Source organism: Tympanuchus pallidicinctus, unplaced genomic scaffold (assembly GCF_026119805.1).
Source record: "Tympanuchus pallidicinctus isolate F22 unplaced genomic scaffold, pur_lepc_1.0 scaffold1, whole genome shotgun sequence".
In the NCBI taxonomy this organism is placed as follows: domain Eukaryota; kingdom Metazoa; phylum Chordata; class Aves; order Galliformes; family Phasianidae; genus Tympanuchus; species Tympanuchus pallidicinctus.
The window spans coordinates 29,951,412-29,973,909 of record NW_026294618.1 but is presented as its reverse complement, the minus strand read 5'-3'; the positions used below and the strand labels follow the sequence as shown (position 1 = coordinate 29,973,909).

General features: G+C 39.4%; 1 protein-coding gene across 5 annotated transcripts in view; it reads left to right on the top strand.

The window, feature by feature from the left end:
* The window catches only part of FILIP1 (filamin A interacting protein 1), a 105,817-nt gene that overhangs the window by 22,245 nt on the left and 61,074 nt on the right, over window positions 1-22,498 (top strand). For 4 of the 5 annotated variants that reach the window (XM_052678905.1, XM_052678888.1, XM_052678924.1 and 1 more), the window contains exon 2: window positions 20,706-20,984. In XM_052678905.1, the coding sequence (XP_052534865.1) occupies window positions 20,712-20,984 (273 nt within the window). In that variant the 5' untranslated portion in view covers window positions 20,706-20,711. Of the gene's footprint in view, window positions 1-5,530; window positions 5,672-20,705; window positions 20,985-22,498 lie in introns of all 5 variants that reach the window. The other variant, XM_052678897.1, reaches the window with a different exon arrangement.

Sequence of the window (22,498 nt, the reverse complement as noted above, 5' to 3'; positions counted from 1 at the left end):
AATTAATGCTGGAAGGCAAGTAAAACTAATTATCAATAATCTGAGGAATTTCACTGATGGGAGAGCTGAATGTAAAAGATGTTTATTTTGTAAAACATTTGTATTGTATTGAATTTATTGTTGTCATGGGAGACAAAATAACTTAAGCTTTACCACTGTCCTAAACAAACACTTTTACTAAACTGAACTATTTGGGAGACTTTTTTGTTTTGTTTTGTTTTGTTTTGTTTTCAAAGAATCACAGAATTGTAGGGGCTGGAAGGGGAGATCTAGAGATCATCCAGTCCAACTCCTCTGCCAAAGCAGGCTCCCTAGACCTGGTTGCACAGATTTGCTTTTGTTTTAAATAGTATGAAGCATATAAAGTATGCTGTAATATCTTGTTCTGAAGTGTGCATGGTATAAGGTTACAGTATCTATATTATGCACTTTGTACAGGAATACAGGACTGAAAAGACTACTGGGACATCAGACTTATTCTCCTGCTATTGCAGTAATCACAGTTTGTAAATCCCCTTTATAAGTTACCAAGTTTCACTGTAATTATGGTTAGAATATTTGCTGCTGTTACTCCAGCTAGAAAATTGTTACTAACTCTCTGCTAGAAGTGAGAACCTTGGCATAGAGTAAATGTTGCCAAGCTGGGCTCATGGTTTCCCTTGCCAACACTATCATATAGTGTAAATGGCTCTTCTACTCCCTGATTTTATAGATATATTTATAGACAGCAACTGGATCCCTTAACAGCCTTTATTTGCTAGGCTAAAGAAGCCAAGCTCTTCATTCTCTCTCCTCATATGATAGGTTCCCTATTCCCTAATCACCATAGATGTCCATCTTTGTACCTGAACAAGTCTGAGGTAATGTGCTACAAATGACAAAGTGCAACAGTCTTGTATAATAGCATAATAAAAGAATCCAGATCAAACAGAATAATAATTTCAAGCTTGCGAGGATGTGCAGTGCCAAATAGTTAGGAGATTAAATAAAGGTTTTGAAGTCTTCTAAGTGGATCTTTATTACAAAGAATGTTTCGGGTTTTTCTGTCCTGTTTTGTTTTGCTTTGTTTTATTTTTATTTTTGTTTTTGTTTTTTCCTTTTTCTCTAAGCAGCTGATTGAAATTGCAGTATCAAAGATTTTAGGGCTTTAATTGAAAGCTGGGAAATCAATGAAAATCATGATTTGGATCAAAGTTTCAGCCAGCAGAGTATACAGTTGATTACAGTGTTGACAGTAATCACTGAAGGAAGGAAAGATGTTGAAAGTTTATTTGACAGTAATAAATGAGAAAAATCCGGTTAATATTATCTAGAATATGATAAATCTTTCCCAGAAAAGCCACAGTTGCATTCACATGTTGTGTTTAAGAAATTTCAGTGGCAGGAGGTTCCTTGGAGTGAGTGCTGTGGACTGTAGTCCTTGTTGACATGAGACGCTGGAACGCAAAGAGCGTGGGGACACCTGAACCTACCACCTCCAGGGACAGTATAGAAAAGTATATTTGATCACATCCAGTATCCACTGGTGTCTTGTTCTATTGCTTTTTGGAAATGTTCAAGGAGCTCCCAACTCCCAACTGCTAAGGCTGTGACAGCTATCTTATCTTTTTTCTTTGTTTAGTATTAAATCCGTACTGAATCAATGGTTTCATAAAGTCAGATGAGAAGTTTCATACTGAAACTGCTGAGCCTGCTTTGAAAGAGCTTGGAGCCACCGTCACTGTGGTGTAGGAGGCTACTGTTAGTTTGAAGGAGAGGCTTTTCTTCCACAAAATCTTTTTTTTTTTTTTCTCCCATAGGAATTAACACAGTAGTTTCCTTCTAGCTTTTCCCTGCCTGTAGAACAAGGGAAAAAAAAGGTCTTTCACAGTGCATTGTAGGAAAACTCAGTTTAAGCTGTACACACATGCTAAGATGAGTGAAAATGAAATGCTCCTGAACACACAAGCAATTTCTTAATCGGGAACACAGGAGATTACCAACCACAGCTAGAAGTAATTCAATACACAATTAAGTAAATGTGTGCTGGGTACAACATGGGTGGTTTCTCCCTGAGGACCAAGGCTGGGAGTGGTGGCACTGGGCATCTCCTTGGGGATTTGGACAGGCTGAGGCCAGGCTGTCCTTGGTGTGGGGAGCTGGATCCAGCCCTGCTGTGTCCTCGCTGGGATAGGGGCTGACAGCCCCAGGGTTGACATGGCGTCCTGGGCTCTTAGGACCCTGGCAATAAACTGAATGGAACTGAAATTGTGGAGAAAAATTCTGAGAGTAACTGGGTAAAATGAAGGCATAGAACTCATACAAGTGTCCACATATGAGACAAAATGTCACCAGTATGATCAAATAGATATTGGTAAGAAGGGAAATTTCATCAAAGATCTTGTTAGAATGTTTTAGCTAACATACCAAAGATGTCAGCTTTCTTCATGCTAAATTTGGTTCTCCAGTCAATGGTGTAATGTGCTCCACCAGGGAGCAAGGGGTCTATAAATGAAATTGAAGAGCTGAGTGAGAGAGTTTCTCCAAAACAGATCTACAGAGAACCAGTAACTTCACAGTACTGCATTGAGAACAATAAACAAAAATTAACCTACTTATATTAATTCATTTAAACTGTAATTTTTACAGACCTCATGTTTTGATGTCATACACTAATGCACTTAGTGTATGCAATTAGTACCCTACATGACGGGTATATAAAATCAGAGAAGGGGCAGAGTAGTTCAAGAGGCATCCTGCTGTGCAAGAGGTGGGATGTTTTTGCAGCCCTGTTAGGTGAAAGGTACTAGTGGAGCAGCAAAGCTTCTGCTTTGGTCAGTTCAGTGGGTAGTTAGGAGCAGTTTTGATGTGTTTGTGTGATCATTGTGAGTGAAATCTTTCCTAAGCAGTGGGAAAACTGCACAGGTGACAGAGCGCTGGCATGTGCTGCCTAGAGAGGCTGTGGAATTTCCTCTTGGAGAGTCCTGGGCACCCTGCTCTGGGTATCTTTGCTTGAGCAAAGATTGGGCTGCATGACTTCCAGAGGTCCCAGCTGACCTCCACCACTGTGATTTTGTGATTCAATGAAATACCAGATTTATTCAAGTCTGTGGCAGAATCCCATAGACTTTTCATTAACAGTTTTGTGTAACACAGAGTATTTTCATTGAAAGATGGTGATATTTAGCTTGTTTCTTTTACTCACTGTATTTATTTGGCATCACTTAGTTAAGATGGAGAATAAGTCATGTACAACCATAAATGTTATCTCAAGATATTTTAAAGTTTAATTAAGAAAAGCATTTTCCAGAGTAGTTTTAAACACCTACCTTATCCCGGTGTTTGGTAAGATCTGAGAGGATCTGAATGATTTAAGTTCTAACTGTTCTGACCCTCCTTGGGAAGATTTGGGAGTAGCTACTACATCATAAGATGACTATATATTGTGGAGGCAAAATACTCCAACGGGCCTATTTTTAAACTATGTCTCCTGTGAACAAGGACTTTAAAAATGATGAAACAAGCCACTTTTTTATTATTATTATTCAGTATATCTAATTTTTATCTCATTTAGGTTGATGAAAATTCAGATTTTGTAATCTCAGGAGAGTCAAGTTGTGAGAAGTCAGAGTTTGACCCAGTAGATATGGCAATTTTAATAAGTGAGAGCTGATTGACAGAAAACTGTTCTTTATTTCTTATAATTTGTGAATTGCACTGAAAACTAAGATCTTCATTATGAGAGCATGGCTCACTTTATCGTCTCTAGATCGTTGCATGCTGACTTTTAAAGACAATACTCTTGCTGTTTCCTCTTTTTGAATTAATTAGAAAATTCTCACTCTTTTGATAGACAAACTATTTGTAGGGAAAAAAAATTAATTATTTTATCTATGTTATTTATGTGTCTCATGCAAATTATCTCCAAATTACCTCTTATAAACAGTCGTGTCAGGTGTGTCAGAGCTTGTGATTTTAATGAGATAACCTGAATCCTTATGCTTATAGGAAAAGTTGTCTATGATAAAGAAATAAGTAATTGATCAACTTTCACCTTGAACTAGATGTCCAAGACTGAAGTCTCTGAAACAGATTTTCAAGAAAATATGTTTATCAGTGAAATATCTCTGTAGCCAAGTTTAAGAGGTTTACATCACTGTAAACTGACTGCAGTTAGTTGAGACTTATTTATTGTGTCTGTCCTTGCATCATTCATAATCCACTTAGTGGTGTTTTGTCAATTTAGAATGGGGACAAAAGTCATCTGCAAATGCCAAGCTGGTACTTGCTGCTTTGCAAGAATTCACATACCGCTTGTTTATAAATTATGAGGAAAAGTGCCATGTACTGCTCTGTGCATAACTACATTGTTATTAGGAGAATGCTGTGATTTAAAAAGCAGTCTGTAGGGGTGAACAGAATGGTTACCTTTTTCTTTAAAAAGATGACAGCTTTGAGAACATCGTGTTCTCCTTGACCAAATGTTTTGCCAAAGGAAGGAGCTCCATCCTCTCAGTGCCCGAAGCTCTCTGGCACCACAGCCCTTCCAGGGAGCCTTCACAGGCACCACACTGCTCAGATCCACCTGGCTCTGCTCTTCCCATGCTATCACTGAAGTTGCTTTAGCCTACTAAGCATTGCTTATTAAATAACTGCACTGCATGTTTGAGAAAGTTGGGGCAATATTCAGGGAGGGTGAAAAATGGATTCAGATTCTGCATGCTTACACAAACTAATCAAATCACAAATGAACTTTTTTTCAACCTGAAACCTGAGATTTTTCCTTCCTCTGGTGTTATGACTTTGTTCCCTTTGTACCCTCCAATATTCTAATTCTCCTCACGTCTGCTACACTTCCTTGGTTTTTGTAGTTGACACCATGCTCCCAGTCTTTATTTGCCTTGCAAGCTCTGCAAGAAACTGGTTTGCAGCTTCTGCTGTGCTGCTGATTGCCCAGCTTGGCCAACCAACAGGGTCATGCATTCCCTATGAGCAGCTAGAAATATGCAAACAATGTGCAGTGGGACTACAGGATGGGCTGAGAAAGATGGGTTACTTCTCTGTGGTTTATTTTATCTTTGCATTAAATTGAGTTGTGTCTATTCTGCAGAACTAGTCCACTCAGTGACGAACTCAGCACATTATCTACCAGTTTTTTTCTTCACTTGTTAAAGTTGTTCTCTTTTGGATGGAGAGTTTTACTTGACATTGATTGCTAAATTAAAGCAGAGAGCTTCAGTTTGTGGCACCAGTTCTCAGGTGGCAGCAGGAGATTTCATTGCCTCGATTGGTATTACTATATAGTATTGCCAAATGCATTGTCCAGATTCTTCATGTTGCTGTGCACTGGCTTTGGAAGACACACTGATAAAGTCAAAGGGAATCTTTAAGGTAAACAAACAAACAAAAAAACATATATGTTTTTAAACCATTTTAAATCTGGAAGCCCATGTTTTCCAGCTGGCCAGCTGGCTAGGAGGCTGAACAAGCGTAAGATGCTCTTCTCCGTTTTGTCATTGTGTGCAGTCCCTGAGCCTTATCTTTCCTCCAGGGAGCAGCAGGGATTCCAGTCAGCCCCAGGTGGGAGCAGCAGAGTGATGGCACAGGGACAACTCCATCCTCGACCCATTCCTCCCCCGTGCAGAACTAGATTCTAGCAAAGCCCCTGCCCTGGAAGCATCCCTCAACACAGGTACTGCTGTACACCAGGGGCTGAATGGCTGCCACCTGGAGCACCATTTCTAAATTAGTTACCTTTAAGAGTTGCTGTTTCAGTAGCATGGCTGGAAAGCACATCTTGAGTTTCCTGCAGGTGTCAGTTCCAGGAGGTGAACAAAATGACTTGCTGCCTTTCAGAGGCTCATCTGAATTTCAGGGCTGCCAAAGCCCTCAGGATTATTATTTGAGTTATTTTCCCTGAAACTTCCAGGTATTATGAGACAATAATGAGCGCTTTGCATTCAGGAGTTATCGAAACGATGAACTCTTCAGCAGGAACCGCAGACTCCAATGACTACATTGGGTGTCTCATATTGTTTGGGATTTTGCCTCTTACAAAAGCCCTGTTGCTAGAACCACGTTAGTAATACAGTAAACTCTATTTCCAGTTTTAAAATGTTTCACGGTGCTGGAACATACCTTGAAATTTTGAACTCAGTTCAAAAAGTGGTTTTATAAAAATCTCACAACTTTAAGCCCAATATCATTTCATATTATGAAATATCTGACTTATTTGGAAAGTTTGGGATTGTCTATTATAATTATGGCCCAAGAAGATCTATCTTAACAGGCTGAAAGCAACTCCATTTGTAGTCAAGGATTGCACACACAATATTCCTGGAACTGCAAATTGTACATTGTGCAATTTTTATGGCTTGTATAGCCTTTCTATTTTTAGTTGGTTGAAACCTGCAGTAAATTGTATAATCCTCCTTATACTGTCACTCATAATGCTAACTTCCATTAACTTAACATAAATAAGTTTATTTCTTGAATTTACCTAGTTACTATTTTACCTAATAACATTACACAAAGAAAAGTTTATTTTTCTCTGGTACAAAGTTGATGTGAATACAAACAGTTAATGATGTGTTTCTAGTTAACAGATTTTTATTTTTTTTTAAGTCAGATTAAAAGCCCACAGTATCTTCTTTTTTATTTGAAAATGTGCATGTATTATGAGGTCCGATAACTATTCCATTACTTAAACAAGCCACTGAATCCTCCATCTTTTTAGGAATCTGGAAAAATTTCTGTGAGGTTTGGGAAAGCCAAATAAAATGCTGCTTTTCAGCTTTTTGGAAGATACAATGGGAAGAACAATTCTGTTGTGAGTTGGGTTTCTTTTTCTAGAAATTCTCCTTTGGGTTTCTCCTTTCTAGAAATACCTCTTCAAGGTACAAGAGATGATTAAGTGACAGGAATGCGTATGGACCTCTCCAGCTTTGTTGTTGTTTACTACATAGGGATGGCAGCCAACTATGTAATTGGCTACCTGTAGAAGTTAAGTGCCAAGTACACAGCATTACTTCATACTGCAGCTGTGCTGAGTGCAGGGAAGATGTGTGTGCTGCTGACACACCAGTCTGGGGCATAATGCTCAACTCTGGGTTCTGACAAGATTTTTATTTTCTAGTCTTTCCCATTACTCTAATTATAATTCTTTAGCCGTCTCAGGCCAATCATGTGACAAGCTCCCAGCTATACAGAGACTCTAAATATGCTAATTTCACCTCAGGTCAGTTTTATAGTCCCAGAGCCAAGTGGAAAGCCGATGGTTAATTGTTTTTAGTATTTATACTCTTTGACATACACTCAATGTTGTTGTACGGAATGAATTTAAAATACATAGTAGGATATCAGATTTTGAAATTAACTTTGATTAAATGAGTTACAGAACTTAATGTGGAGGGCAGTAATATTTTGGGGTTTTGGCTGAGTTTAATGGCTTCTCTAAGAAAGTAATGTACAAATGCTAAAAGACTGCAGATAAAAGTAAGGGTAATTGAATAGAAATGAACATGAATTGATACATTTAATTTGGCTTCCTAGCTGATAAGTATTTTAACAATAAGTGAATGTATTCCTCAAATTGCATTTTGTTTAGCAGAGTCTTTCAGGTTTAAGGTATACAATATTCTCAATTATTCAGTCAAGAAATACATGTATTTTGTAACTCAAAGACTTTGTCCTGACTTTTCTGAAATCCTTCCGAAGTGCTCCCAGCAGCACATTCAGCAGAGGCTCAGCTGCTCTGAGCATGCTCTCCTGGAGAGCTGAGCTCACCACTCAGGTCCCTGTGCTGTGGTCTAACTCAGCTGGGCAGGTCTGAAAAAAACATCCACCCCTTCTGAAAGCAGATACAGATAAGGAAAAGCTGTTATCGGTAGGCTGTGCAGGGAAGGAGGTTGTACTGCAAGCTCATCCTGATATTTGCATGAGGGATAGAAACCTGAGTAAGGTTTTTTCTCACTGAGAATAAATTGGGGAGTGGCAAAAAATGAGCACATGAGGTTATGTCTTATTTCTTAAGATAGCTGAAAGAATAAGATTAAAAAAAAAAAAAAAAAAAAAAAAAAAAAAGCATGGCAAGAGGCGAATTTCCATCCTCAACGGAGGAAAACAGGTTAATCTTCTTTTTCCCAAACCATAGGTGAGAAACTTAAAAGCATTAATTATATTAATTATATTGATAATGATATTATTAAAAGCATTAATAATATCATTTTGAGCAGTTCAGGTAGAGAAGGAAAGATTAAGCTTTTGATCATAACAATCATTTATGCCTAGGAAAACTGGCATTAAGCTCTTGTTTAAGCTGCACAGTCTTTCTCCACATGATCAATAGCATATCAGATTTCATCTAATGTCCTTACTGCTTTTTAAGATCTATTCCCATCCTTACCAACAATTTGGGAAAGAGAGGATATTTTATTCAAAGTTGTCCCAATGCATTTGCGAATAGCCGGCAGCGTCAGCCTTCCTCATGTGCTGCTGGTTTGTCATCCTGGTTCACCCACCCTCTGGCCATTGCAAATCTCTGTCTTTCCAAGCACCCCGCATGCAGTGTGGGCTAGGGGCTGGCTCCCTCCCCATGAGCCAGCAGCTACTGCCAGCATCACCCACAGCAACTCCTTGCCAAGGCCACAGGTCCACCACACGACATAGGGGAGAAGCAACCCAAAGTAATTTCTCAGTCACCTATGCTTCCGTGAAGGCAGATGAAAAATACTTAAGTAAACAAATAAGTAATGCTGAGACATTACATAAGTGCTGGGGAAAATATTTTCTCAGACAGTTTTTCAGTAACTGAAGAGAAACAGTGATTTCTCTGTACACTGCTTTCTTATGTGGCTTCTTGCCTCATTTACAAATTAGATCTGTGTACGCCTCCCCTCAGCTTTTTTTTGTTACGAAAAACATTTTGTTCTTTTTATGAAAGGTCAAATTAATCTTTAATATTTGGAAGCACCAACTCCCTTCAGCAATGCTCAGCACCAAATTGCTCTTCTGCCATACACTTCATAGGAAACAGGTATTTGAAATTTCGTTTTTCACACCATCATTAACAAAAATGAGTCTCTGATGTATTTCACTTGCTCTAACTGAAAAAAAAAAAAAAAATCAAACAATATCTAACATAGATCCATTGCTTATTGCTGTTTCTGAAATTGTTACCTCATGGAAACAAGCACAAGCCACCATTACCATGAAATTGGCAGGGTTGCTTATGACAGGGATTGTGAGGGAGCAGAGGAGCACATCCCACCGCCTCCATCCTATTCTAACTCTTACCACCAAGCAGGCTCTATGCCAGGTGCAGATAATGAGGTTCCAGGCACCTGCTGCTGCCGCTCCACCCAGCAGCAAAACCAGCCTGCATGATATTGCATTTATACATCCAGCTCTGGTCTATCAGCCAGCCCCAAATGAGGGGCACAGACTTTTTAAAGACTCTATCTGAGGTGCAAAGTGGAGATGTCCCAGAGCTTTCCAGGTGCAGGATGCAGCACTGTCCTACAGGCAGGCCTTCTCACAAGGAGGCTGTAGTTCCACTGCTCTCTGCACAGCACATTTTTTTCAATGGAAAGAAAGTCAGGAAATGCATTCTCTGATAGACAGGAGCCATGGCAAGCTTCAGCAGTGGTCAGTGAGGCTGTGTGACTGAGCTGGAGACCAGTCCTGATGTCTTGACATAGCCTCAGAGAGCTCAGACTCCATTTCAGAGACATTGCAGATTGCAGATGAAACCTAAACTCCTAAGCCTGTCACACAAATGAGATACTTAAAGCTGAGCATTGTGAGTTTGTGCCAGTGCAAACGATTTTATCTTCAGGCAGGCTTGTAAAACACCCACTTCATTTGTAGTTGCTCCTTCTAATATATTTTCATGGCTCTGAACTGAAATTACTTTCTAAGAAAAGCAGCTAAGATGTTTTTACTCTAAACTAGTGGAAAAGAAAGAAAATTCAATCCTTTTTTCCTTTTTTTTAAATTTTTCTAGTTACAGTGAGGTAAATGCAATTCATTTAATTTTATTCTCATTGAAATTGCATTTTAAGAAGTTCAGAGGTTCTGGCAAGCCAAGGAATTTTGGTTTTGTTACTGTGAGACCAGACAGGGATATTTATTTGCCTCTTCCTCTCTTTTCCTCTGCTACTGAAGGCAGCTCTACTGTGTTTCCAGTTAAGCCTGACTTTTTATGGTGAACTAAAAAGCCAGATGAAAATTTGAGCAGATTAACACTGAGAAGATTGTCAAAAAGATCAAACTGAGCTTAAACTGTAGATGCAGCATAACTGTTTAACTTCATTCTTTTAAAGTGAAGAAAAAAAAATTGTCTGGGGATTCTGAAGCCAAGAAATTAGGAGAGCCACCTAAAAATGGTTTCCACACAGGAAAACCATTGAAGAAAATGTGATCACTATCAATGCCCAGGTGAAGTGTCTCAAGGTTTTTGTGCTGCTCCCTGTCAGCATTGGTATTGTTTAAATCATTCAGATTGACATTTACTTCTTTACTTTTTTTTTTTTTTTTCACCACGTGTTAAGTCAGTGGAAAGCTTGCAGGAATACAGGGAAATAATGACAGTCAGTGGGCTGGCACTGCCAGGAATGAAGTAAGACTCTCCTTTCGTTTCACCTCTGTACAAATGGTAATGACAACTGAAAGCCAGGGCCTTCAGTAATGCAAGAGTCACTGGAGCCTTGCAGTGCAGTCCTTTTATCAGTGTCATGTTCATGTAGCAGAAGAGCTCAAATTTTGTGTCACCAAGACCAGCAAAAGCCATAAAAAGCCTGATAAGAAGTGAGAATGTTGTGCAGCCTTCAGCTGCAGCAAATTGCTCCACCATCCATCAGTCCTAGCTTAAAAATACATCTCCAGGACGAGTTGTACACTTTTGCGTGCCTTGACCTAGCTTACATAAAATATGTTTTCTTTTCTGTTTTCCCACCACCCTCAGCTTATTTTCTCTCCGTTTCTCTTGGTATTTATGGCGAGTTGCACTTTCCCTTTGCAGAGCTGAGTAGTTTTCCATTTCCTTTGTTTGTAAAGGAGCAAGCTGTGGAGGAGAGAAAAAGACAGGCTAGAAATTATGCAGTGCCAGAGCATGAGCACGGATAGTGAGAAGTGAATGTACTCTTAAACAACTGGAGTAGTCCTTGGCACACTTTTGAACGGGTCGCTTAACACCCTCCCAAACCATCTCAGAGCGTGTTTTGGGAGTCAGCGAGGGATAGGAGCTATTCCCACTGAGCAGTGTGGATGCAGCCAGCATGTTATGGATGCTAAGAGGGCTTAAGAGCCTGAAGGATTTTCCAGGACAGCTGGCCTCACAGGCAGAGAGCAGCCCTGGCCATGGTTAATCTCCAGTATACATGTAGCCAGAGAATTCGTGTTTGGTTTTTTTGTTTGTTTGTTTGTTCTTTTCTGTTTTTCAACTGGAAAGATATTATTGTAAATCACCAAAATTGATAGTGAAGCCCACGGGTGTGTTTAGTGTCAGGGGAAATTTTTATCTCTTTGTTTTGAAACCAGTTAGCCTTGGCAGAGGAGAACCTCTTGGGAGGTGGATCCCAGCTCTGTTTAATGAGAGGAGTTAAATTCACCTCTCACCAGTAGTCCAGGCATTCATGTGCAGGCTGGTACTCTATGTCTATCAACAACTGAAACTTCCCACAAAGGAGTCACTGAGAAAGTTTTGGAACTTGCTCCCTGCTTTGGTTGACAGCTGAAATTTGAGATGCTGCAGATGTGTTTTTTCACTGTTGTCTCTTGGAGACAATATTTGTAGAAGATACAGGTCCTGTGTATAAGTTTTTCTTTGCTGTAAAATCTGGGAGCATATCTACGTACTTCTTCTCATTCTTTTATTTTTTATTTTTTGTTATTTTTATAAAACGAGAAATAAAAATGAGTCAAGTGCAAAATATAGCCATAGTTGTTTACCAGTTTCTGTAAGACCACAGCTTTGCAAATCTGCAAATCAGTTACTGAAAACAGATTCATGTCTGGTCAGCGAGGAACACAAAATGCTACCCTAGTCCCAAACCTTGAAGTTAGCTTTTGGGACACTTTGCTTTTTGTCTTGTCTCACACCTAGTAAAATCCAAGTTAACTTTGAAATGAAATATAATTTTGAAGTGAAAAGTTGAAATAGATTTTGTAGAAAGCTAATAATAGCTGCCTTATTTTCTAAGAGCGTTCCCTATTTGCTGTGTCATTTCTCAAAATACATTTTTAGTTTAAGTGGAACTGCAAGGACCACAGACTGTCTTGACTTTCCATGCTGTGTTCCTTCAGTGGTAAACTGGTTTTAGGTATTTTGCTTGGTCATTCTAAGGACAGAGACAAGGTACCTGGGGACAAAAGCCAGGATGATTATTGGCTAGCTCCTGCCCAGTGCTGCTTTCAGCAGTTTTCTGCCATTTTTGCAGCAGAAAATGCATTGCTGTAATGACAGTGATCTTCTAAAAACTACTCAAAAGAGGTATAACATCACTCTTGTTTGATCTTGGAGTTGTAGGCTTGATTGTATACTGTCAACAAAACAGAAATGAGTAATGTTTACTTAACACCAGACTATCCATTTGCAGAACTGAAGAATCTTTGGTAGGCCAGCTAATCTGTATCACCTCCCTCACCATTTTCCAGGCATGTTCTGGCTGTCAGGTGATAAAACAAATGTTTAGTGGATTCAAACCGAAACTGATGTGAAGCTGCAATTTTTATCTCCATCTGAAGTTCACAGTTTGATTTTTCCATCAAAATGGAATAACCGAAAGGGCTGAAAGCTCTACAAAGTGCAATAATCAGACGAGAGTCAGTGCTGATCCAGCCCTTGAAGGGTGGCCATGTCTTGATTGATGCTGAGCAGCCCATGATTGATACTGGACAGACCCCATGAGCTGCGTGTGAGCTTTGCAGACTCAACAAGCAGGGGTATTTTTCTCCTCCAAAAATTTTTGGAGGAGATTTTTTCCTTCACATCAGGAGTAGTCCTGGGCATGAGCTACTCCAGAAGGATGTAAACAGCCTGGGAAGAGGGATGAGTGGGAGCCAGCTTCCCATCCCTTCCAACTCAGTTGGAATATGCTAGAAAGTCTGCACCACAAACACTGAGCACTTCTGCCACCTCGCTTGCTCCTGGCCAGTCTCTTGCAGCCAATCTGGTGAACAAATACCTAAACACTCACTGGACCCAAGGGCATGTTTATCTAGTGCTGTGAGTTACTTGAGCCATCTTCTCCATAACTCCTGTTTGTACCTTCTGGCAACCGGGAAGCACAGTAATCAAAACACAAGTAGAGTGGTATGTAAAAGTGGAGGATTTTCTTTGACTATGATGAACTAATAGCTTATCATTCCTCATGCCTCATGTATCCAAGATGTTTTTCCAGATGAAGCCTGGGAGACATGAATTTCTGTGAAACAAGACTATGTTACTATTTAGTTTGGTCAGCATGTGTTACTCAAGCAAAAGTATTCCAGCTGAAACCACAAGTTTGTCTGAAAATGACAAAATTAATGGAATTATACCAGCATAAACTATGTTATTTGTAAAGCTGTGCCGTAGTTTAGCCAGAGAAGAGTTTATCTTGGAATTAAGAAAATGGTGTTAAAGCAGTATAAATCTGCCTTAGTGATGACTGGGTTTCCTCTGAGCTTTGTGAAATTATTTTCTGCTTTCAAGTAGATTATAACCATTCAGAATGGCACTTGAATATGGAATTTTCGGACATCTTTTTCTTTTCTTCTTTCAAACACTCATGCTTATCCCTCTCATTCCTTTTTCCAATTATGGAAATATTATGAATATACTCTTTGGTGAATATAATCCATGTGCTATTATGCTCCAGTGTTGTAAGAATCAATTTTAGGAGCTATAAAAAACATTTGATGAAGCAAAAAGGCTTTACAGAATCTCAGCAAGTATATCTGCTATAACTTTGCTAATGTTCTACCCTATTTGCTAGCAGCATGAAAGAAAAAAAATGATAAAAACAGATCAGGGATTAATGAGCTAGCAGTGGCCTGACAGAAGAAAACAGTGCATGTTCTGCGTCTGAAACAGTCACTGCATTTTTATCCTACTTCTGTTAGGGATAAATAATCCTTCTTTCTTATAATTAAAGCTACACAAATTTCTTCTGCCCATGAAACTCCATGTATTGTACCCCAAAATGAGAAAGGCACCGTGACACTGTTCTGTCATGTTGCAGTGTCTCTGTCCTGCGCGAGTTCCCTGAACAACGCCACGACCTCTCCACCTCTCCTGAGTGCAGGCAGTGGTGCAGCTGACAAATGGTCCTGCTATCCAGGCAGTATCAGCAGGAAGGTGTATGCTAACATCTCATCCTCAGTGCATGAGTCTCAGCACATGTGCTTGGGTGCTGCTCATCACACCTGTATGATGAGTGCTATTCCTGCTCTGGAGGCAGACCAAGTGACGGGATGAAGGCAGCAGTGTTGCACAGTAGCCGCAAGTCCTCTCCTAGTCTGCATAATAATTAGAGCTTGGTTATTGGGGCTGTTCATTGACTAGAGACTGTTCTGATTCATAAGATACCTATACTTCTGTACTAAACTCCAACATTGAGGGTAAGCAACTAGTGCAAACTCTCACAAAAGTACACATATAATGCATAATACTGTCAGAAAGAGCAGAGACCTTTCATTGTTTGCTTTTGCAGATGTCATGGTTTGTGTGAGGACAAGAGACCATGGGAGAATCAAGAGAAAAATGATTAGTGCTCCACTAACCAAAGTTTAGAAATTCAGGAAACTCCGGAACTGCTAAGGGTAGATATTTGTTCTGTTCTTCATTGGATTAGTCACTTGGTTTAAAGGTCTCTTCTGACCAGCATGACTGAAACAAACACTGGATTCATCTGTGAGAGCAAATCAAGAATGAGGTCTGTGTTCCCTGGCACATTGTTGTTGAGCTGCTGACTGTTTGCAGTCTGACACAAGTCTGCTTCGCACAGCACCCAAGCCCAATGGGGCAGCACAGCTCAGCCATCAGTCTCCACTGTCCTGGGAGGGAGAGTGGGAACCCACTGGTACTTTGGTTCCCCTTGTTTTCTTCAAGTCAGTCAAAACAGCAGTAACAAACACAGAGTTCAGGAAAACTGCCTACCTGATAGCAATTTTAGCCAGTGTCTGAGGTGGCATGAACAGCTGTCTCTAAACATTTGTCCTGTAACGACCACTCTGCTGAGGCCAAACAGCCTTTTTCTGGCTATCCAGATCTCCTGGGGCTAAAGCCGTCCATCCCCATGTGGGATGGACCCTACTGAAGGCTTTTAAGACAAAGTCAATTTGATGTCCTTATCTTCCTCTCTTCCTGAAGTCTGAGAAGGTGTCATCCTTTTTTGTTTTGCTTTGTTGGTAGCTATTGCTTGCAGATTTTGACTGATTTTATTTAAACATTTTGTCCAGCTCTCTTTTCAGGTTTATCAGGGAGTTATTTGCTTTGATCTTCAATTGGAGCATTTTTTAATTTTTCACTCCTGGCGCTGCTCAGCAGTCTTTGGACAGAGGTCTCTGCCACATACCAGGCCTTTCTGCACCACACTCTGTGTCACTCCTGCAGCTTGTCCAGCCCCTGGAAGATGCAGTTCCCCATCATACAGCTCTGAAAGCCACAGCTGAGAAACAATTTTTTGGCTCAGTGATAACCCAATTGCACTGACCCTGCAATTCACTGTCAGAACTGTTAGCCTGTCAGAAACCCAACACTTTCATATGATATCTTAATCAGTTAGATCTTCAATTGAACTGCAGACTACAAATTTGCAGCCAAAGGCAACAGCCATATCATGGCTGTAAATCAACATTATTTATTTATTACATTATTATTATTATTATTATTTATTGTTATTATTATTCTTGGAGAAAGCACTACCAAGCCAAAGTCAGCATGTCCAGTTAGCAGGATGGACTACATGTTAAGTTCAAAGAACGTTTATACATTTTCTGATTCTAACAGCACAAATAACGGAGCCTAATCTTACCCATCATTTAAAGAGCTGTGGGGAGAACAAACTGCTGTCGACGGGGGAAAAGTCTGGAACAGCAAGCAGACTGCCCTCTCTTGACATCCTACTCAGCAAATTCCTCACAGATTTCCTCCCTCTGTCAGTAAAACTAACATAAAGGTTATTTCATAAAATTTTGTGTGGATTGCTAACTTGTGAAAACTGAAGGATTTGTGCCCAAAGCAACAATACAGACTCAAGTAAATAATCATAGCATTTGTCTTTAATGCTTGTAGCTTAACAGACGAGGGAAGCAGAAGAGAGACTGAAGAGTTCCCCTGCCAAGTACCAATGCTGTGAGAACATATTGAAATGAGTAGCCAATAAATGTCGAAATTAAGGTGACTGATCATATAAAGCCTTCTTGTTTGACTGGAGACTATTTAGGAAAGATTTCCAGATTAATGTGCAATATGAGGAAGGATGGAAAAAAAAAAAACACAGCAGAATTAAATATTAAATGCTAAAGTCTTTATAAATCATACCAGCTATTTCTTCAGGGATCACAGTACCTTTAGCAAATTAGGAATGCTGTAAGACACAGAGATGTGATCAGGGTGGACAGCAGGAGAACATTTGTTAGCATCATTAGACAGGCAGTGTCCCCAGTACCAAATTGGATACTGGGGTGAAACAACAAATCTGCCAAGTATGGGAGACCGAAATAATGTTGTGCAACTGGTCAGAAACTTTTCATGTTTTTGATGGTTTCAGAAATGCAGATGGATATCCAGAATGATAATATTGGGCCTCATTCCCAAACACTGTATTTCAGCCAAGATCACTGGTGTGTTCTGGCTGCTTCACACTGCTCTAATTAGATATCAGTCTTACAGCTGCTTTGTAGTCCTGGAGCACTGCGGACCAGCTGGATCATGCCATTGACTTTGATCCCCAAACTCCTTGGAAATTACTACGTGAATTCCAGCCTTTCCTGTCATTGTTTAGGCTTGAGTTCACCTGCACCTCCGGTTTCAGTATATAACACCTTTGTGTTTGGATAAGATCAGAAAAGTATCAACACTGTTAACTGAAGACAAGAGTAGTTGTGGTCATTGCCCTGATTTTGACAAGCTTTTATACAAAGTAATGCTATTAAGGGCAGTGTCCCCGAGTAGCACACTGACACACTTAGTGTGATGTAAGACTTGCTGCAAAATAAATCTACAAATTTCAAATAAATTTTATGAATTACAAAGGTTTGATTTCTTTAGTGACAATCATAATCTAACGAGCTAGTTGATGCAAAACTCCATACAGTTGGTTAAGCTACTGTGCCTCTGCATTCATGACTTTTGAAAAAAACACAAATTGTCATTTGTCCTCGTGGACTTCTCGTGATTTGCACTGAGTTAAAGCACACTTTCAATATATATTTGCCGTTTCTTCATTAGCGTGCTTACAAAGCTGTAGTCTACTATTCAGTCTTTACAAAGCTTCATGAATTGCTGTCTCTGCTCCCATGGGGACAGGTGGATTAAAGTGGCTGTTCCGAGTTACAGTGTGACAGGGTGACACACTGGTTTACATTAAGTTTGGCATAGGCAGCTCAGCGCAGATAGTTGATTATGCTGTATCTCAACTAGTAATGAGTTAAATTTAAATTCTCTTGTGCACCTTCAGGCTGAGTCATCTTTCTACAGAGGGATCGTTAACGCAACGTGTTACCAAGCAGTGTAATGAAATAATCTGTTTTCCAGTGGAAAACATGTGTAAGAGAGACTTGCAGTATTCATTCTTAAAACGTGTAAGATGTTCTAGAGCCACAAGGCCATTCACTGTAATCCATGAAAAATAAGCCATGGTTAAGAGATGAAAGTAGCTGGAGGCTGTGGCCCACAGGGACTCAAAAGGAAATACTCAGAAAATACAGACAGATTGAATCCCAAGTGCTCTCTCCTGAGAGGAAGTATGGCTGGAAAGTTAAAAACCCATTAAAGTTAAACAAATTGAAAGTCCCTATCTGAGAGGAAACATAGTACAATGTTTATTTTTCCATTACAAACCTGAGACCTAAAAGATTTCCTGTGGTTCTCAGGTATTGTTTGTGGCTATAATGGAGAACTGTTTTTAGAAAGTGTAATTTATGTGTTTAATCCAAGCTATTTGATGAAAAACACACTACACAAGCATTCGGGAAGTGAAAGGCCATTGTGTACCTGTATCCCCCACTGTTTGGATAGGAGCAGACCTACAATGCAAGGAATCTCATCATGAAACTCTTGCACTCTAAAACTTTGGGTCAAATTCGCTCCTTGCTTAGGCTGTTGGCTGAGTTCCATTAAGTTAATGAAGTAAAGGCATGAGTAACCAATGATAATAAAAATCCTATCTTCCTGCTGAGTGTGAAACTACCAAAATACAAAGCTAATCTGAGCAAGAGATTTATAACACTGGCCTGAGTCAAATAAGTAGCAAGCTGCAACAAGCCCAGCATAACATTAGCCAAGCTGATTAGTCAATTTATTTTAGGGTTTGCTCCATTTGCTCCGATCTGCTGCTCTGAGATCCTTATCAGCGAAGTGTGTGACGTTAACAATGTTGAGAAGCATCTGTTTGACTAACATACAAGCTGCAAACTAAATCCAGAGGTGAATTTAAGTGAAAGGAAAGATTTGGAAGCAAAGGAATATTATTCATTTGATCTACTGATATGAAAACTAGGCAAGTTTCAGGCATACAGGCCCTTCCTCAGCTTTCTTTTCTTTGTTTTGCTCCAGCAACTCAGACTGTAGTTGATCCAAAACAGGATACTTTTCTGCACAAATCTTGCCTTCTTAGTGTTCTTGATTATCTTAGGTCAACCGGCTTTAAAAAAAAAAAACACAAAACCCTTAAGGTTGCAGAAGATGTGACCATATACAGAAGTAGATTGGAGTAAGGCAATGTGAACTTCTGATAGTCTCCCTTGACTGTTATATAAGCCATTTCAAATAAGACTTTTTAGGAAACCAGCTTAATTTAAATTTGCACTGCCTTACATTTTACCTTTGACTTTGATCCTGAACCAAGCCTAAACTCACTACTGCCTTTTATTTTGTATGGCAGAAATAGCTTGAGCCCAAGCAATGATCAAGACTGCCTAACGGACAATAATGACAGGATAATTACAGTCCTAGATGTATTATAACTATTATTTGATAGGAAGGTGACAGAATTGAAATATGGATCCATGAACAAATATGTCTGAGTATGTTTTGTACATCTTTTTAATATTGATAAGTATTGAAATACACACTGATGAATCTCTACTGTCTTCTGTGCCATTTTTAATCAGTGGCAAGGATGAAAAGTTACAGGGTAAATGGGCCTTTAAGGAATGTCAACCTTCTTGGTCAAGTCTTCATGTCAAGGGAGAAGAAAAAGAAGACATTTTCATTGGAGGAGAAAATAGGCAGATTAATCTAGTTTCTGTTGAATGTGTTGCATATATGTTAACTTGGAAAGGGCTTACTGGTAAGAAAGAGAACTATGAAAAGATCTGAAGGGCAAGTGGCTTGATTTGATTTTGCTAATGGGATCCAAGAAGACTGTTGTTTGGTGAAGATATACAAAGGATGATTTTAGCAGCTGTGTTTTATGTGACACTATGTTACTTGTAAACTAAATGATCCCAAAACTCCCATTCAGTCCGTGAGGTCCAATAGCATAATCTGTCTCTGCTCACACTACTAAACTCTTCTCTATTGGGACAGAGTGGCTGCAGCTGGATGGTCTTTGGGACTAGTCCTTGGCTTGGGCCAGGTGCTGGTTGGAACAGTGGTGATTCTTCTGGACCAAAAGTGTGCCAAGGAGCTGCCAACAATTTGGTGATAAAGAAGGTCCAGTACCAGAGCCCAGGAACATTTACTGTCACTGTTTGATGTCCTAGGATAGAAATAGGCTCAGTATGTAGTGTAGATGCTTAAAGGAACAGAGCTGTGAGAGGTCAGTAACCAAGACCTGACTTTTTGGAGAAAAACTAATTTTCTGGAAGGACTGCTCTGATTCTGCCATTTACCTCTTAATGTTTTCATGCCCTCTTGTGCTCTCAATCCAGACTTCTTTACAGGTTTGTTTCATGGCATTTGTAGCCTAACAACCTCAGACAGTACTTAGCCTAAGATGGAGTTTGCCTTCCCAAGTTTTCTTAGTTACCTCTAATATAACCAATAAAACCAGTCCTTTGCAGAAGGAGACTGTAGAGTGACCGTTGTCATCAGGTAGTCACTGCACTCTCTCATAGAGAATTTATACTCAAGAAATATGCTTTTAAACAATTTAATTGCATTCTTGTCTCTCAAGTAAACCTCACGTTAAAATAAGACTTACTACAACAAACTTTTATTTTATAGTGATAGATTGTGAATGATCGAACTGTTGACGTTTGGAAAAAGACTGTGGAAAATGTTCTTTATCATCTTCCTGCAACACTTAATGCTCCATACATTGTAACTCGCATCAATGTCTTGACATGCTGGCAAACATGGTTACCCTTACTTTAGGACTGTCTTAATTTATAACCAATGCTTTGGATTCAGTGTTTGCCACACACAAAATCGTTGAGATGTTTGAGAGTTCTGTGCCCTTCCCTTGAGTATAACAGTGTATTTCAGTATTTATAAGATTGTTGTTCTTCCAAGAGACTATTTCTGCTGCGGTTTTTTTGTGAGTAATTTTGTTTATAAAATGCTTATTTCTTTCTAGGTAGGGATGAGATCCCGAAACCAAGGCGGAGAAAGCTCGTCTAAAGGGCACTTGTCCAGTTCCAGGCCTGTCATCAGCCATGCAGAGAACGAAAAACTCCAGGATGATGCCAAGAAAAAGAACAAACCTCATCGGAAGGAAGATGAGGTCATGGTTTCAGCAACTGTCAAACGGCACTCAAAATCACCTGGACCTAGTGAGCGAAAGAACAAGAAGTCCATAGAGTTTTCTAAAGAGGACTTGATAAAACTCCTCAGTATAATGGAAGGAGAACTACAGGTAAATTAAACATCTTTTTTTTACTATATCTATATCTATTTTTCTCTTTATCCATACATTTTAGGTTGTCCATCACAGGGCTCAGGAGACTGTGACATGCAAATATAAGCCAAAGGATTATAAGGAGAGAGCAGTGCTAGCTGGTGTTTAACAAGATAGTCACAGTTTAAAGTACTGCTTTATTTACCATCTTTATATCAGGTAGTGAAGCAAGAGAAATTACAAACCTGTCAGAACTGATAAAAGGGACTTCTGATCTCAGAAGGAGGTGCAGAGCAATCACAAGGGAATTAGTTCAGAAAAAAGCAAGCAAATACAGTGAGTGTAATTACAGTCTTTAATACAAACATTCAAGGGAGAAATCTGTAAGGTCAGTAATACTGGAAAAAGACTCAAGATGGTCCAGGACCCTGCACATATCAGGGGGGTTGCTCAAGTCTCAGCCAAAGCTCTCTCTGCCAGGACTTTGTATATCCCCTGCTTTGCCTATTGGTTTTCTTTCCTGGAGCAGGGCTCACTGGAAAGCTTTCAGTTGTCCTGATTTGCATGCTTATTCATTCCTTTCTGCAATAGGACTGCTTGTCACATTTATCCCGTCTTTTATTTCCACTTTAATGGTGTTTTTTTATTGCATTTAGACAAGCAGAAAACAACTGCCCATTGTGTTTGAAAACATTCTGTCTCAATGCTTTTATTCCATTTAACCGTAATTATTTAGTATTTCATACTTTACTTTTCCTTGAAACCCACATTTAAAATGTTTTTACTTTAATTTTGGAGTCCTTACCATCCTATCTGATTAAGAGAAGCAGATGTTTTAGAAGTGATCAATTAATTTCTTTGGTATGTCAGTCACCTTAGTTACACCGTTACTGCAACTGCCATTTCATCGTACTTCAGGTTACCAGAAAGTACTTTCGAGTTTCAAGAAATACATTTTCAAAGTAAATAATTGTGTTGCAAAGACAGAGAACAGTCATTTTACAGTGAAAAAGTGGAAAAAAGCAAGAAAATATGTGGAATGCAATTTCAGGAGGAAAAAAAAACTTGTATCACTGCAGAACAGTACCCACATTCACAGTGTTTAATTTTACTTTATATAAAAGTATATATGTGCCAGTTCCTAAAAGATGAAGCTATCATTCAGATAGAATAAAGCCAAACCTGATTAGAAATGTATGATGTTTGTGTGGTTCAGAAACATTTACCCTGAAGCCATCTTTTTAGTCTTGGAAGAGAATTCCAGGAAAGTCACTAATGTTTCCTGGGTTGCAATAACTATGGTCTGTATTCTTATCTCTGAGTAACTCTTCTGTTCAATACATGGAAATTTAGATCTTTGCCATCATTTTACACTTCGGAGCCAAGTTATGCAACCTTTAAAGGATTGCCCATCTTCTCATTATCCCCATGAGGAAGGTGGGGATAGCTGCCATCCACTCTGTAATATGGGCTGAAATTTCTCAGCAAGCTTATAAATCCATTGCCCTGCACAATATTTTTAGGGATATTCC